A 17880-nucleotide genomic window follows, 5' to 3' on the forward strand; every position below is an offset into this window, starting at 1 on the left:
GAATAGGTTTACACGGTTTAATTTTCAAAAAACACCATATTTTTGTTGAACTGCGCATTGCTGCAGCTCCTCTTTTCACCCTGTGTGTTGAGCTCTCTATTTTAGCTACAGAGTGAGACATCTCACTTCTGTACCATCTTTGTTGGGAGTCACACATGCGCAGTAGCTAGGTAAGGACTACTAGCCAGTCAGAAGCAGAGTATGAGGGCGTGCCATGCTACGCATTATAATGTGTGTTACAAAGTGACCACGTTTGTCTCTGAAGTAAAGGCTGGACTACAATAGAGCTGTTTGGAGCAGTTTGTGAACAGTGTTTTCTGTTGGAGATGGTAAGTCCCTTTGGGGTGGACTTTGGGCTTTTTCACTTTGTAAACCTATAACATGCGCAAGAAAGATATATAACACGATAAAGGAAAGGGGGAAAAGCCAAAAAGCATAATATGAGCACTTTAAACTACAAAATATAAGGAGAAGTCTTGGAACTGAATTGAACAAAGCCGTTCGAATTGGTAAAGCCATTCCTTTTTTCCACCTCTAGCGGGAACGTGTGTAGGCCAGTGCTGTTGTGTGTCACAGAGGAAATGAAAGAATGTTACAGTTACTGTGGCGATTATAATTAAAGCTATAGTGCGTAGTTTCTATCTCCCCCATGAGGAATTCTAAGTAATGACAACAAAACTGTCGGCGCGTCCACATGATACAAGCCTTCCGTGATAGTGTTTAACCCAAACCTAACCATGACTTGTCATGACAAAAACTGAATGACACTTAACTAAAAGAAGCGTTATGTCAACGTTTATGACTTGTTTATAATGTTTGTGACACGGTTGTGACAGTGTAGACATGTACACAAGTAAAGTGTGTGGAAAGTATGTTGTTGCGTGTCATTGGGCATTTTTAAATGGAAATCCTGGAGCTTTCTTAGGGAGTATACCCACGTATCACGTAGACTACACCACGGATTTTTTTGATAGATTATTTTTTGGGCATCTTAGGCCTTTTATTTATATAGGACAGCTGAAGACATGAAAGGGGAGAGAGAGAGGGGGGAATGACATGCAGCAAAGGGCCGCAGAGTGGAGTCGAACCTGCGGCCGCTGCGTCAAGGAGTAAACCTCTATATATGGGCGCCTGCTCTAACCACCCTCTGATTTTTTCACAAATCGCACCTTGGGCCTATCCATTCTAACACGCATTCCATCACTGTTAATGAAGTGAATACATTGAATGGACTCAAGCCTAGCTGGTAAAGTAAAGTGTGCCTTATTGGACTATTTGTTCAGGGCTCCTTTAGTGGGAGACTGTTGTCGGCCTGTTAGAGACAAAATGGTGACGCTAATTGGGTCTGGAGCGAAGTGGTGCATGTTAATTATCGCCTGTTGGAAAAATGGGGTTATGAAGTTCCCTCTCTCAGTCCTCCCTCCCTTCTTACTCTTCTCGGAGGAAAACAGTCTCTTGTTCTTTTGTTCAGCCTCAAAGTACTCTCCTCCCACCCCCCTCCGCCTATCATCAGATAAGAAAAACATACTAATGCATACGCAGCAAATAGAAAAGGCATGCCTTTGTCCCTCCTGTTCAGCTTCACATTTTGTTTTCCAAATTATTATTTCCTCCTCAGGATGCATCAAGGGCATGTTTGCTTCCCAAGGATCGAATGTTCCAGTCTTTCAAGACCTTGTAAATATCACAAACTTCAAGGCGATGAAAAAAGGCACAGTTGAATCTAAAAATGGGTTCCAATACCCCAGATGATACAGGAACATAAAATATAACATGTTTATTTAACCACAGTCATTTCTGGACATCAGGAAACTGAAAAGTGCTTCTTTAAAGCCCACTCTACAAAGAAAACGAGCTGTGATGAGGTTGATGTTCACTGTGAACACACTGAAAAGGTACAGCTTTCAGCTGCATTAAACAGATTAGCATGTGCTGTCCTCAGTGTAGAACAGTGTGCTACAGAGTCCCAGACACTCCCCTGTGGAGGTGTCAGGCGTACGGTAAGGGGGTCTTTACACTTTGTGTATAAGAACAGTGTGTAGACTTGCACATGCTCAAGTTGGATGACTATAAGCTGCTTTGCTTCTCGCCTGTGTGCTGCTTTAAGCAGACACACACACACACACACACACACACACACACACACCTCTCTCCTCACATGCTATGCCTTTCACTATGCCTTTAGTACATCATATCCGAAGCGCCGGCAGCCGTAATCCTGTACGCATTGTTTTTCTGTGTGACTAATGATAACAATGTGTAAATGTGCACAGGAGCAGCAGCCGACAGCAGCTCTGTTCTGCACTCTGCTCTGTTGACAGTCATCATTTTCTCGTTAGTTATACGTTATTTCACCAACAACCCATCCACTATAATCACAATGTTCATTTTAATGAATCCGTAGATAAACTGGTTGCTGGACGCTGAACCCACGGACGGAGCTAGCATGTTGTTTGAAACGTGTGTTAACATGAGCATGAATATTGCGGTTATGAGACTTATCCCGTTTTGCATCATATTGGGGATATGGTGTTTACATGGCACACAGAGAAATCATGTTATTCACATCTCCGTACAGGCTCGCTGATATATCTCTCTCTCTCTCTCTCTCTCACTCTCTCTCTCTCTCTCTCTCTCTCTCTCTCTACGCTTCAGTAAAATAAAGTGGTGCTCCTAAGTTTATGAACCCATGCTAAAGTTGACTAAAAAGGAGGAATAAAAAAATCATCTTTTGGAAATTGATCTTAATGCCTTAATTTTAAAAAATGAGGAAAAATCCAACCTTTAAGGACACCAATTTTCTTTGTGAATGAATAATGTATCGTAAATAAATAAATGTTCTTCCTTAAAATACAGGGAGCATAAGTAAGTACACCCCTATGTTAAATTCCCATAGAGGCAGGCAGATTTTGATTTTTAAAGGCCAGTTATTTCATGGATCCAGGATACTATGCATCCTGATAAAGTTATAATAGCTGGTTTGATTTGCATTGAGAGATGATTTTATGGAAAGTACAACAGTCTGGTAAGTTCAGAAAATGACTTCACTTTACTGTAATGCAGCCTTTGAAACCAGGAAAAGACAACACTTGGTCCATGGTTTTTCCTGCATAGAGGACATTTTTGGCATATGACATACGTCAGAGGTCGCACGCCTCTGGAGCAACTGTGGGTTAAATGTCTTGCTCAGGGACACATTGGTTGATGTATCACAGTGGGAATTGAACCGAGATCTCCCACACCAAAGGCGTGTGCCATGTGCCACTGCGCCATCACCACCTAACCACTAATCACTTGTTTTCTTTGTAAAGCCCTTTGAGATGACAGACTGTGATCCGAGGCTCTAGGTAGCTACAGTTAGCTGCAGTAAAAATGAGAATATTGTGGAGTTTGCTGATAACTAAAAAAATAAGATTTAGTTATATATAAAAAAAAAAAATATATATATATATATATTTTTTTTTTTAATCTTCCTATGTAGAAATAAATGGGCTATTGTTATATTATTTAGCATATACTCATTAAAAATGCTGCATTGAAATACCAAGAAAGTAATGACATGTATATATATGATATGATATGTATTTCAACAAAGTTGATTCGAGTATAGATTGCAGGATTTACGGGGTGCACCTGAATGCACCATTAAGTCCCTGACTGCTCTCTGAAGTGTGTGGTGCCGTGACTGCAGCTGATCGAGTGGCTTGCTAGCCTCGGCGTGCTAGTAACCAGCTTCTGAAGCTAATGAGCAGCCAAGCTTTCTAGGTTAGACGCAGGAGTTACCACCTTGGCCCAATCAATAGTCAGCCTCTGATTTCCCACCGCCGGACTCTCAGTTGCCAGTGCCGGCTTACCATTGACCAGATCAGTAGCAGTTCAATTCTGATCCTATAAATGTATTTCTACTTTTGTAAAGCACCTCTACTTGAGCAGGATACAGTATTTTACAGTTTGACTGTAATTGTAATTATGCATATGGACTACATTTCACCACCAGCGACATGTAGTCAAACACCAGCGTGGTGGTGTGGAGGTGCAGTAAAGATAAAAACAACTGAAGATCCCTGCAATCTTAACCCAGAGTTAAGTGGGTTAGGGCTTTGCCTCATGACCTACTTCCCCTCCCAGGCAAACACACTGATACTTAACAAGGATACCTAGTCTGCCGAGAAAATCCCTTTCAAAGTACAACTTTAATAGTGATGGACCCGAATATTCGACTATTTTTGAATGTTTGTACGTTGGGTAGGTATTCGATTTTCAAGTTTTATTCTTGTATTTGTATATTATTCTTTTTTAGCCTGTTTCATTTTCATCAGGACCGTTTTTAACTGCTCTTTAATGTTTCATGTAAAGCACTTTGAATTGCCTTGTTGCTGAAAGCTGCTGTAGAAATAAAGCTGCCTTGCCTTGCGACCTCAGCCTGTCAGTCAGTCCCCAGGGCCTGACCACTGCTTGTCTCACCGGAAGTGTAACGTCAACAGCACCGCGACCGCTTTCGGCTTGCCATTAATACCATATCACAGTGAATGGTGTCTGCGTGAAGTTTTGAAAAACTGTAACCACACTTGAAACCGCTTTACCGGCATTTCCGTGACTCAGTGTGACTTCAACGAAACTGCAGAGGCGACGTAGTTTGCTCCGTCCGCACCTCTGCGCGCGCACGTGTGTGTGTGTGTGTGTGTGTGTGTGTGTGTGTGTGTGTGTGTGTGTGGAGAGCTCCACTCTCTGTCAACATGTAGAGAGGACAGATAAGCTTGCGCTCATGCTCTCAGGTACCGAAATTTGGCACCGTTTGATTTTACGTGAACCAATGCTCGGTAATACCGACGTGATTCGGTCGGTACCGGTAAAAGTACAGGGTTCCCAACCCTAGCCCCACCCCTTATCCCCAACAGGTGCCATAACAAACTTATAAACTGACAAAAGAAGATAGAAAAATAGAATATATATATATATATATATATATATATATATATATATATATATATATCCTGAAAAAAATAAAAGCCACCAGAATTAACAATGATCTATTTCCTCTAGCTACAACAACCTTATGTACTCCTGGCCTTCAGAACTAAAGCAGAACATTTTAAAGAATCAGGATAGGATGAGGTCTGGTGTACAGTTAGAGTTAAAGCTGCACAAAATCATATTTATGCATTAACAATGGATTACATGACTAATGGATCACATGACTATGTGTAATGTGTGCCACTCATAGTAATGAACTCACAGATGTTTAAGCCTTTCAGCTCATTCTTTTGGTTTTTTAATCACATACTTTATTGTTTGGTTCAGTATACCTGCTCTCATCAACCTGCTTTCCAGCAGCAGCAGCAGCTATTTTCATTGAAAAATCTCTGATAAAGCCATGATGTCCATGTTCGGACACCGTTTGCAGCTATTGCCCATATCCGGACACATCCGGTGTGACACAGTTTCCAGTCTTTTTCGCAGTGCTTTTCCTTAGCGATCGCCCTCGAAGTGCAAATAGAATTAATTTACACACATCTAAGAATCTACGTGTGAATTGTTGTTCATTTATGTGGACATTCACATGTCTAATTAGTGTATGTAGTGACTTTGATGAGAGGAAGCCGTTAAAATGCCTGGGCGACGCTCAAGTGGCGGTAATAACTTTACATTTAAAGTGGAAATTAAGGAGCTTTTACAGCATCATTTGGAGTTATTGAAGCACGTCTTTTACTGTGAAGAACGGAAGTACGGTTCCGGATGTGTTGACAGCATTGATGTTAATTTGGGCAACTTGTTAATCAATAAATGCCCTAAAAAACTAGCAGCGCCCAGTGAGTTTTTACAGCAAGGAGATAGGGGTCAGAGTATGGCCAAGGGCAGTGCACGGCTACTTCACCGGTGTTAGCTTCCTGTTGCCGCCTAAAGTAAATAGTTGTAATACGATATTTTATTTTTTATTTAACCAGGTAGACCGTTGAGAACAGGTTCTCATTTGCAACGGCGACCTGGCCAATATACCGTTAAACCGTTAGAAAGCTAAGAAGTTTTACTTCAGTTTGACACCATTGAAATAACTGAAAACATTACAAGATGATTTATATTAGTATTTGAACAGATAATTTGATAGAACTTTAGCCAAAACGTGACCGAGTCGACCCAGTTCCGTTAACTGGTGAACATACTGAAACCTTTAGCAGCGCCAACTTCCAGGTCTGAAAAGTGAAGCCAATGTGGAAGTGCCTGAAAGCTGCATTCTATCTAATTTCCAGCAGGGGGCGACTCCACTGGCTCCAAAAAGACTTTGGGGAAGGGCTAACCCTAACCCTAACCCTTTAGGGCAAACAGGGACTGTAAATATCGAGAAGACTTGACTGAGAAACTGAGTTCAGTTGGTAAGTTAACGTTAGTCATGATAATGTGTTAAGGCCATTACACATGCTTAGTTTGTCTGGGCCCATTGTCAACATCATCACAGAATGACTGTGACAGGAGCGAGCCCTGGCTACAGCACCTGCATTGTAGCGCGCTGATGCTACTGTCCCTCTCGGCTAGCAGCAGCTACACAAGCAGATACGCTACTTACGCCCAGGCTAGCTATAGCTACATTCTTTTAAAATATCTGGTGTAAATGTTGTATTAATTAACCGACGGGTCAGCCAGAAAAGCAGCTAGCCATACAGCCAAACAGTAATGTGTTGTTTCCCTGCCTACAGTGAGCAGGGTTGAGTGAGCAGCGTGAGTTGTTGGCCAGAACTGGGGTTTGTTGTATTTTTGTGCACAGCCTGTGCCCCTAGTGTTTGTTTGACGTTTACGACCCCTGTGTTGTCTCCCGAGACCGGGCTTTTTCATAGTGTGTCCAGGGGGCAGGCAGCTAGCGGATCAGGGAGAGATGCCTACGATTTGAGACAAAAATGAAATCACGCTGAAACCATGCATAGTGCACCTTTAAGATGGATTTTCATGATTTATGGTGTTTTCCGTGTGGAGTTACATGTTCTACCTGCATCAGTGTGGGTTTCCTCTGAGTGCTCCAGTTTTCTCTTCTAAGTTTTGCATATGTGTGTTTGTGTTAGCTGTGTGATAAACTGACAACCTGTCCAGGGTGTACACCGTCTCTCACCCAGTGGATGCTGGTATAGCCCACAGTCTCTGATAACCATGAACTGTATTACAGTTACAGACCACAAACAACGGAAGAGATGGAGAGGACCTTAGTACCTGCAGGTCTACATGTTAACTTTCCATGGTTGCTAAAGAGAAAAAAAAACGACTTACCCAGGCCATTCTCACAGTCTGTAAACTCCATGGAATGAACAGCTCTGTCTACTCCATATGGACCCATTAGTGTCCTGGGAGATGGAGGGATGAGGAGGATTAAGAATAGAGGGATAGGGAGAGACAAAAGAGAGGAGAAATTAAGTACATTGCAAACTTGAAGAGCTAAATCTACTTTTGTACATGTTTTTCCTTCACAGATTAAACATTTCAGTTGCAAAGCTACACAGTCAGACTGTGACTACTCAATGTGAGAGAGTGCTTGAGTGGGTTTGACTTTGTGATGCATACAGAGCCTTAAGCTTGATTTATGCTTCTGCTGAGGCTCCACACAGTGTTTTCCCTAGCCTGCGTAAGTGGCCTGAAGTTTATACTTGTGCGTTGGTGTGTGCGTCAATCTCTTTAAGAAAATCGCAGGGCTGGCGCGTGTGTGTGTGTGTGTGTGTGTGTGTGTGTGTGTGTGTGTGTGTGTGTGTGTGTGTGTGTGTGTGTGTGTGTGTGTGTGAGAGAGAGAGAGAGAGAGTGACAGCGATTATCTTCAGAGTAGTGAGAGTCCTAGTGAGAGAAACAAAGTGTCTCCCCTGTGCTTTCTGACCACGGTGGGACAATCTGTAGCAGGAAAAGTTAACCCCCTCCTTGATTTCATGTTGTTTATGGAGAAGGAGAACCAGGAAATGAGTAAATGCAACACTACCAAGCCACGGCCGAGCGGCGTGCGTCGCTGCGACACTATCCGCTGGTTGGCTGGCTGGTTACGCCGAGGGATGCATTTGTTGTGGGTCCATCCACAAATGTTTGCGCTCGTACATAGAACGTTCCATTCTTTCAGCAGTCAGTAATAGGCCTAATATAGACTATTCAAGAAGAGGGGCTCAAAGATGGCCAAATTAAAATATTTTATTTTACTTATTTGTTTATTATAAGTTATATTGTGCTTTGTTGGTATCATTTCTGCTAGAATGTTAAACAAATGTGCAGTGTTCATTTAAATTGTAGTCTTAATTGATTTTTTCGTATGAAAAGCAAGACAAAATAGTAAAAAGCATGCTATCGACTGTTTAATTTATGCAATGACGAAAACATCGTCAAAAATAAATGGGAAAAAAACGCAAACAAACACGTTCGGTTATTCGGTCTTCGGCCAAGAATTTTCATTTCTGTGCATACCTAGTTTCGCCGTGTTTTAAAGCTACATTAGTCACAGAAAATGAGCCAAACAGCATGCTGGGTCGGCTGCTGCAGTCCCTCCTCCTAACTCCCCGTTGCTCCAGGGGAAGTCTCCCGCTAACAGCTCAGTGTCCCTTCTATCCATTTTATTTCCACGGTACACCCACAAGAAATTTGACTCCGGTTTGTTGCCCTTGTACATACACAGAATAGACATACAGCTAAAACAGTGAGTCGAACAAAGATTTAAAAAAGAATTACTGCTGTGTACAGATAGAAATATGCATATAGAAAGTGTGTATATACGTACGCACGTAAAGATAATAGTGCAATGGAGCAGAGTGCAAATTATGCTGGAATAAAATATAGAATGATATATATAAAAGGTTGCTTCTATTTATGAGGTAGGGGGATATGAAAGCCTATACAGCGTATGTTTAACAGGTATTTACATGTTGACAGTGTGTATTTAACACTATAGTGTAGTGTCTATAATATGAATTCCTGGGTATTAAATGTTCATCTGCCTTTTTATTGTAGTGGTCTCATTCATATTTGTCCTCAACGTGAACTGAATACCACACAACATGGTTATGCTACATTTGAGGCAAATCATTTTTGACTGTTCGCCCGATTCATTTTGAAAGATGGCTGGATTAAAAATCACATGACTCCTCCATATGCACTGTTAACATAGGAGCACCCCAACACTGAATGCTGGCTTGACAAATATATATTCAGCTTGCAGCGTTGTTGAATAAAAAGGTTGGTGTGTGTCTCCTGCCACCTCAGACACCATTTGCATCAGAGAATGAAGCATCATTCTTTAGAATAGTCTTATTCCAGAGGCTTTCTGACAGCTCTCCCCCTAAGGTGGAAGTAGCATGTCGATGTTATAGTCCCTTTAACATCTGAGGAGGGTGACTGGAAGGTCTCCTATCAACAGTCAATGCAGGTTTCTTTTAACCCTTACCACGTTCTTTCCCTAACCATAACCAAGTACTTTTAAATGCCCAAATTAAGTTGCATTCATGTATCTTTGGGCCACTTGTTGGGCGGCACAATCAGTTGCCAGTTGGCAACATCATTACTAATTGAAGTCACATTTGGGTCGCGTTAAAGCTGAATGCTCCACTGTGTTCACCTGCTGTCTGTCTGCTGTCTGACACTGGTATCGGTATGGGAACATCTCTAACCCCAACCAACATCCCTATGCGGATTTTCGGGCTTTCATACTACTCGCTACCGTAGTCGCACTTAATGCTACGTCATCTTCTCATTGAGAAAAAGTGCTGTGATCACGAAAGATGCTTCCCATTGAAATACATTAGTTTAAAAAACGTGCTGACCATCAAGGAAAAAAAAAACGAGATAAACGTGATCGTGTACACGGATCAAATTAAATGACGTGACCATTTCACGAACTGCCGTGAGACTGGGTTGTATGTACAGTTATCTCTTTCTAAATTATCTGTCAATGTTATGTAGTTTGTATTTTCAATAAATAGTTCATACACCTTTGTTTGACTAGTTTATTACTGAACCCAGCCATTACACGCCGCGCCGTCGCATCCTGCGCCGCCCACCACCACGACTAAATTCTCAAGCTGTGGGAAACACTGGACTACCGGGCCGATCACCAACCTTCCTTTTCTTAGCAAGATCCTGGAACGAGCAGTTGCCTCCCAACTCCATCAGCACATGTCCAACCATGAGCTCTACGAACCCCCTCCAATCTGGGCTGGGCAATATATCAATAAGATATTGATATTGATATATTGGACTAGATATCTTCTTAAATATAGGATATCGTGAAATCGTAATATGACATAAATGTTGTCTTTTCCTGGTTTTAGAGGCTGCACTACAGTAAAGTGATGTCATTTTCTGAACTTTTCTGATCAGACTACCTGCCTTTACCCACTTAGTCACTGTATCCATGGTACTGGTGATTATTTATCTCAAATCTCATTGTGGTAATATTTTGTCAAACCTACAATAGTCAAACCTACAATATCGCCGCAATATCTGAATGTATTTGATCAAAAATCTTGCGATATTGGATTTTCTCCATATTGCCCGGCTCTACTTCAGAGCACACCACAGCTCATAGACCGTCCTCAACGCTGCTGACTCCGGCCACACCAGCATTCTCATTCTCCTGGACCTCTTGGTGCCTCTGCAAAATGGCCTCGGGAAGGAACTTGCTTTGGTTGAAGACGTATAGGTTCAAAAGTAGTTTTAGTCATGCAACAGAAAACTCAGATTGGACAGATAGTCTAGCTAGCTGTCTGGATTTACCCTGCAGAGATCTGAGGAGCAGTTAACCATAGTCCTTAGAAATCCACCGGAGTTTAGAACGCCAACACAAAGGAAGAGAAAGGGGACGGACATCCGGCCGAAAATGAGGGACAACTTGTGGATCTTCCGGCGGCACCAGAGCAATCCCGTAAATGAATTGTCGTCGCTATAGACAATGGCTTTCATGACGCTGCGCGAAAAAAAGGTTGGACATCTTCTCCTTGATGTGGAACGGCTACTCCATCTGCCCATCCCCACCAGTCCATAACCTGGCCGTCGTTCTGGACTACGCCTTCTTGTTCCAGTCACACATTAAATCCATATCACCAAATGTCCTTTCCACCATCTTAAAAACCATCCCAGCTGCCAGGGTCTTCACCTGCACCAAGCCCTGGCAGCACATCACCCCGACCCTCATCCACCTTCCCTGGCTCCCAGGCAAGACCCACATCCCCTTCAAAATCCTCATCCTCAACTACAAATCACGCTATCTCCTCACACCAACCTGTGTACTATTGGGATATTAAGAAAAAAGTTCCAAGCAGGACTCTAGAGCCTCCAGGGCATAGCCTTGCCAGACGTCTGCGCTGTCTGAGTGTCTTCTGAGCAATAGGACTGACACTTCTGTCTGGTTGCCACCCCAAAGACAAGGAGGGAGTATCAATATTTCAGATGCAGAGAGTTCATCAGAAACAACATGAGACTGCTGTCAGTGAAACAATGAGGCTAACTGAGGACACACTGAACTTCAAATGAAAACACCATCCTTGCCAATGAAATCAGCAGCAGAATGTTAGCCTACTTTTCACAAAGTCTAAAGATAGGAAGAAGTGTGGGGCTTTAGAGATACTCTCATAGTGAGTGAGAGCCCCGATTATGCTTTTTTGGATGTTACCGTCTTTCAGTGTGTTACATAGTTGTTTGTGTGTGTATTAGACATATAAAGATATATAAAGAATAAAAAAAACACATTTCACTCCAAATGGAGCTCCCACAGACAGCACTTTTTCTCAACTGCCTTAAAACGGTTCGCCCACATTCCCGTTTGAAATTCTTCCATTAGTGATGTCACTGATTGAGAATGCCAACCCAGTTTTTAATATGTGCTGCAGGCGTTTCGTTGAAGTGGGTGTAGATGGGTGAATGGCTGACTGACTCCAGGCGCTTCAGCTGGCGAGATGACGCCACATAAAACCTCTGGACAGAGGAAGGACAGAGACGTCTGACTACTTCATTCACATCAATTAAAGAGCCCCTATTAGGCTTTTTTCCATTCTTTTAGTGTGTTATATAGTTTTGTGTGTGTATGTAATAGATGTATAAAGTACAAAAAAAAAAACTAATTTCACTCCAAACTGAGCTTTCTCTCCCACAGACAGCACTTTTTCTTAACTGCCTGAAACGGCTCGCCCACATTCCTGTTTGAAATTCTTCCATTAGTGATGTCACGGATTGAGAAAGCCAACCCAGTTTTTCATCTGTGCTGCCCATAGGTGCTGCCTGAGCAAGCGCAGCCCGCCGAGTGGCTTGTTTGAATTTGGTTGGCCAATCACAACAGAGTGGGCCAGCTGACCAATCAGAGTAGACTGGGCTTTTCAGGAAGGCGGGGCCAAGAGCTCAGACAGAGTGTTTCAGGCAGAGGAGCTGCAGCAAAGGGCAGTATGAGAAACATAATATGTTTTTTGAACATCAAAAGCATGTAAACCTATTCTAGTAAGACCCCAAGAGTACAAATATGAGGCTGAAAAGGAGTATAATTGGGGCTCTTTAAAAGTACCCTGAGGAAATGCACTTCAGTGAGAAAAATAGAAAAGAAAAAGAAAAGTTTCATTGGTCACGTGACCACAACTGAGCCATCTCCATGACAACCGAGCAAACTCCATCAGCACATCAACAGATCTCTTTGACGGCAGTAGGAAAAGCACAGATGTATTTAATAACATTCATGATGCGTTCCACTTAGGGAAGCCCTACGACACGTCATGCTGGCACACTGAATGGAACTCAGCCATCGTTCACTTTTTTCCTGCTAAAAGTCAAAATGTCTGCTGTTCAAAATTATGTTTTTGTTAAACAACCCTTAAATTAAATACAGTGGATGTATTTTGAAGGCTATTAAAATGTATAAAATATGAACTACATATAAAATATTAACTAGCCTATATCATTTATCCATAAAAACAAAACAAAAGATTTTTAAGCTAAATGAGAGGCTCTATGCCCCGGTCACAGGTCTTTCTGAGGAGATCATTCTATGTTCCTTCTATTTAGTCCATTTAGTTCCATTGCAGTCAGCCTTAACCTTATTTATTGCTTATTTCATATTGTTTGTTTGTTTATGTTTGCACCATTCACCAGAGCAAATTCCACATAAGTGTAACGTATTGCGGCAATAAGCCCTTTTCTAATTCTGATTTAATTCTGATAATTTGGCACCAGGGTAGTAAACACAAAGAAGAGCCCAGATTTCCTCCTGCATTCTTTTTTTTAAGTTTGTGGTCTGGTTAGGCTTCAACTTACAAGCTACATGGTGTTATCGTTGTAGTATAGTGCCCACAACTTATCTGCTACATGTTGACAAACATTATTACATTTCAGAATATTTTTTTAAGTAGTATTTTACTTTTTTTTTTTTTCTTTTTTACAGATTAGGCTTATACACTTTAACTTTTCACTGTTTAAGATTTCATAGACCAAATTATTAAATCAGAAAATAAACGGCAGGCAATCGATAATTAATATGAACAACAGTTGCAGAGGTTATTATACATTCCAGCCCTTCATCTGTAAAAGCACATGTCAGACTAACTTTATTTAAGAACATAAATCAGATGTAGCATGCAGGTTAAGCCACAGAATTGCCATTATTTCGAAGGAAGATCAAACACAGCCGCTCTCGTTGCGCGCGGCGCACGAGCGGCATAGAGGACAGAATGGATAGAGTCGGTCCCATTCAGTGGAATGGTTACCGAAATAACAGCGGGAAAACCCGCTCACGTGCCTTAACCAGGTTGTTCTACCAACGTCTTGTCGATAAAGAATGCGTTCCTCTGAACACCCACATGTAACACAATACATGTCGACTCTAAGCACCTCCATTTTAAACCCCATTACACGCAGCACCACCTTCACTGCTTTACCGAATGACAAGAGTCTGCTTAGCGCGCGAAAAAACCCTGTTTTCCCCCCCACATACAGTAGGCTACCCCCTACGTTCCACTTGTTCTTCCATAAAAGAAGCCGTAAACATCACTCCAGCACCGCCGCAACAACATTCACTTCAACAATTAGCAAAAGTAGGAAGACAGCAGCCAGGGTTTCCACCACAGACACCTTCAGCCAACACACCCCCCACCCGTTTGCGGTTTTTTTTTTTTTTTTACCTGCTAATGATGACAGCTCCTTTATACATGACTGAAAAGGTTGGCATTTTGACATTGGAGCCAGCTTCTCCGGTAGGACGGACGGACGTACGGTCGGTCGGTCGGAGCTTCCCCAGCCTTCAGCCTCCAGTCAGCAGCCACATGATGGGGTGTGTGTGTGTGTGTGTGTGTGTGTGTGTGTGTGTGTGTGTGTGTGTGTGTGTGTGTGTGCACACATACGCAGGCAGCCTGTAACTCCAGTTAACCACACTGTCCGCTCCAAACATATCCACCTTCACGCAGACATTTAATCTTTTACGTAACTAAAGTCGCCGAAAAATGAAAAAAGGTTTAGAATGCACTGAGGCTGGAAAGTATTATTGTCTTGGGCTTACTTCACAACACAAACATCTAACAGAAAAAAAAAAACATACAATCAACATAAAAACGTAAACATAAGATCATAAGATCAACGAAGCATCTTAGGACAGAAAGGGAGGACACATAGGACTGACGACATTTTAAAAAGTGGCTGTAATAATTAAAGTGCAAAGTGCAAAAAGTGCTGATGTATTTATTGCACTTTGCTCTTTTGTGCTAAGATTTACTATTGGAGTTCAGCAGCTTGATAGAGGTTGATATAAAACCATAACTTGGTTAGGCATTTTTTATTTTTTTTTTTATTTAAACTTACATTTTTTTTAAAAAAGTGTTTATTTAAAAAAAAAATAACACATTATAATAAATGACCTTATTATTACACTAAAGAAAATGTTGCGAATCAAATAATTCCTCTGCCAGTCCTATACACAACAACTGTTCAGCCAAGGAGAATTTAAACGGAGCAGAATGGGTTTAGATGCCTTTAAACACGTGAATACATAAGTGCCCCGCTCTCCATTTAGAAAAGCAATTTTAATCCTCAGTTGACATCCATTACTTAGCATTGTCATTTGTCATTCAGGCCTCTGAGCAGCCGAGTTTTATTTATTTTTATTTTTTTTTTGCTGCCTGTCAAAACAATACCAGCATCGCTGTCACAGCTGGTAATAAAGATACACACTGCAAGTAGTGATGAGGGGGTCACAAGTACACACTGCCTTGTTTTAAAGGACCAGTGTGTAGGCTGTATGGGGGATCTATTAGCAGAAATGTAATATAATATTTATTTTATAATGAAATGAGTCAACAAGGTAATTCATTCATTACTTTTTTCAACGTTTTTGTTGCTTTATTTTTACACTTTGGCCGCTTTTTTTCGACTTTTGTCGCATTTTTGTCGACATAAAGCCCTACAAAAGTCCTTAGCCATCATGGAATTTAGCAAATCAAGCAAAACAAAGACTATATTTTTTAAAGCGGGCTGTCACACAGCCGACTCACAGCAACCTGTTTCACAGCCTGAATATTAAAACGCTCTGCTTCTGGGGGAATTTCTGAGTCTTAAAGTCGGCAAAATGTGCCTAAATCTGCTTTGAGTGTTGCGTTATTACAGTGTGAAAAACAGTTTCCCGTATTTTTGGTTTGCGGCACAACTAGAGGGGCCAAAATCTATTGCCAACCTAAATTGATATGCGGGCCGAATCAAAATTTGTGAGGGGCCGGGTTCGGCCGGCGGGCCATGAGTTTGACACCTGTGGTCTTAAATGCTGCTTCAGAACAAGCACATTCTTAATCATCAATCTAAACCAACTAGTGCCGTGCCCGTTCCGGGCTGATTGCTTGGCCTCCTGTGTTGCTGCTTGTAGCTTTCTCCAGAACAATTGTGTTTCGAAATAACTTGCTGAAGGACCCCAAAGCACTCAATAACCCAACTGACGGCCTGTACTACTGACTTTCTGTGTACTTGTACTTCAGAGGAAAACATACATTTACTTGACAGAGAACGTTGCAGATTCAGATTCTACTCACAAAATAACACCATTAAAATATGATGCGTTAAAGTTCGTCAGGGTTTTCCCAGGCTAAAGACTTGGTAGACAGCAATGAGTTTTTGGCGGATGCTCAAGTTCTGGTAAGACACCTGTAGCCGGTGAACCGAAATCAATGAGCCTTGTAGGGATTCAGGTGCTGTACTGCGCATGTGTGGAGATTAACAGAGATATCCCAATTTATAGATAGATACAAAGTCTGCGGACAGTTTTACTTAATGTGAGATTGAGAAACAATAAAACATTTTAAAGTTACTTAATATTTCAACAATATCCGCTACTGGCAGCTTTAATGTATCAGCCGAAGCCAACATACAAAACCTCTGGATGTGTGAAGAGTACTGTATGTCCATGCAGACTAAACATTCATTTGGTACAAACACGAATAACCAACATTTTTACTATCAAGCTAAATACATGTGAACATTTCCTAGAATACCACATCAACTCAGCGTAGCCTCATAATCCCTAGCATGCAGGCACAACAACTATTTGCCAGTAAAGTTGGCGTAACTGACTGTGAAACAGCTGAAAACATACTGTACCTGGCAAAACCTAGAGGCACTTTCATCCTTTGGAACATGCCTCGGTTTTTGTGGAAACGCCTGGATCTGATTCTTGTAAACATTGTCTCTGCTTACTCCCTCTCATGATGCACTATGGCTGCCAAGCAGATGACGAAGAGTTCCCATTGATGAGGAGAGGATAAGCTTATGGCAGAAGGATAATACACACAAATCCTTATAGCACAACAATGTGCTAATAATAGGCCTTTATAAGAGGGCTACTCAATTACTCCAAAACAGTAAGCACAGATTACTACATTCCTCAAAACTATCCACACACTAATGTTTTAAATGATATATTACGTGCTCTGTATTCTAGAAACAGAGTTTGTATTTGGGGGAGTTGCTCACAGAAACCTTTGAAAAGATATGTTGACTAAACTGAACTGAACGACACAGTGTAAATGACCGGACTTCACTGCATCGGGTGGCAGCGTAAAAACATTTTTTTCTAAACTAGCAGATTTCCCCACTGCTAAGGGTCAACCAGTTTTGTGGGGGTTCAAGCTGTTAGAGAAGCTTGCTGTGTATGGTGTGTGGGGGGGCTGTTTGGTGTATGTCCTTCCTGCTCTAGACTAGGGGTGCGCGTTATGACAATATTTGATCAAAAATTAAAGCGGAAGCGCGTGACTTTTTGATATTAATGAACATCCGTTACATGCACCATCAAGTAAGGCTTTTATCATGTGGACGCGCCGACAGTTTTGTTGTCATAACTTAGAATCCTACGAAACTACGCGAAATAGCTTTAATCAAAATGTGTCCAAAATCTGCCTTTACAGAGGGATTGTTCAGTATCGTGCTACAGTGCACATTAGTAGCAGTTCTGTCTATGGCTCTAGTGTTTCCCTGCATATAGTGGCACAATGCTAGTGGCGTGCTTACAACTGCAATAGTGCTCCCACTGGCTAACTATGTGCTGCCACTCTGCACTGTGCACAACCCGGGACTGTGTCACAAGCCAAAGCATTAGGAGTTTGTTGTAGCAACCAACGTAATAATAACTTAGATTAATATAGTGCATGTTTATAAAACCCACGGACACTTTACACAAGTACAGGAGGACAAAGGAAAAGATAATAGTAGGCCAGCATAAACACGGACTAAAAGGAAAGTTATTTTATGAATTAAATAGACATATTACATACCTGAGGGGCCAATTCGGGGTGAGTTCAGAATCATTTACAATCACGTAATTGTCTCCATCTGTAGAAAGCCCGACCGAGTGTGACTCACGTTATCGCCCGTCGTCTTTCACTCTCCCTTTTAGCTTGTAGTTCTTTGTTTAATTTCCTTCTT

The 17880-nt window shown here is 41.7% G+C and overlaps 1 protein-coding gene across 5 annotated transcripts in view; it reads right to left on the reverse strand.

The window, feature by feature from the left end:
- Positions 1–17880, reverse strand: part of si:dkeyp-72e1.9 (syntaxin-binding protein 4) — a 110155-nt gene that overhangs the window by 60240 nt on the left and 32035 nt on the right. For 2 of the 5 annotated variants that reach the window (XM_031292549.2, XM_031292548.2), the window contains exons 1-2: positions 16561–16792; positions 7255–7328 (exon numbers count right to left, since the gene is read on the reverse strand). In XM_031292549.2, the coding sequence (XP_031148409.1) occupies positions 7255–7328; positions 16561–16643 (157 nt within the window). In that variant the 5' untranslated portion in view covers positions 16644–16792. Of the gene's footprint in view, positions 1–7254; positions 7329–14105; positions 14322–16560; positions 16793–17880 lie in introns of those variants that run through there. The other 3 variants (XM_031292550.2, XM_031292552.2, XM_031292551.2) reach the window with 2 other exon arrangements.

This window comes from Sander lucioperca, chromosome 2, assembly GCF_008315115.2.
Source record: "Sander lucioperca isolate FBNREF2018 chromosome 2, SLUC_FBN_1.2, whole genome shotgun sequence".
Classification (NCBI taxonomy): Eukaryota; Metazoa; Chordata; class Actinopteri; order Perciformes; family Percidae; genus Sander; species Sander lucioperca.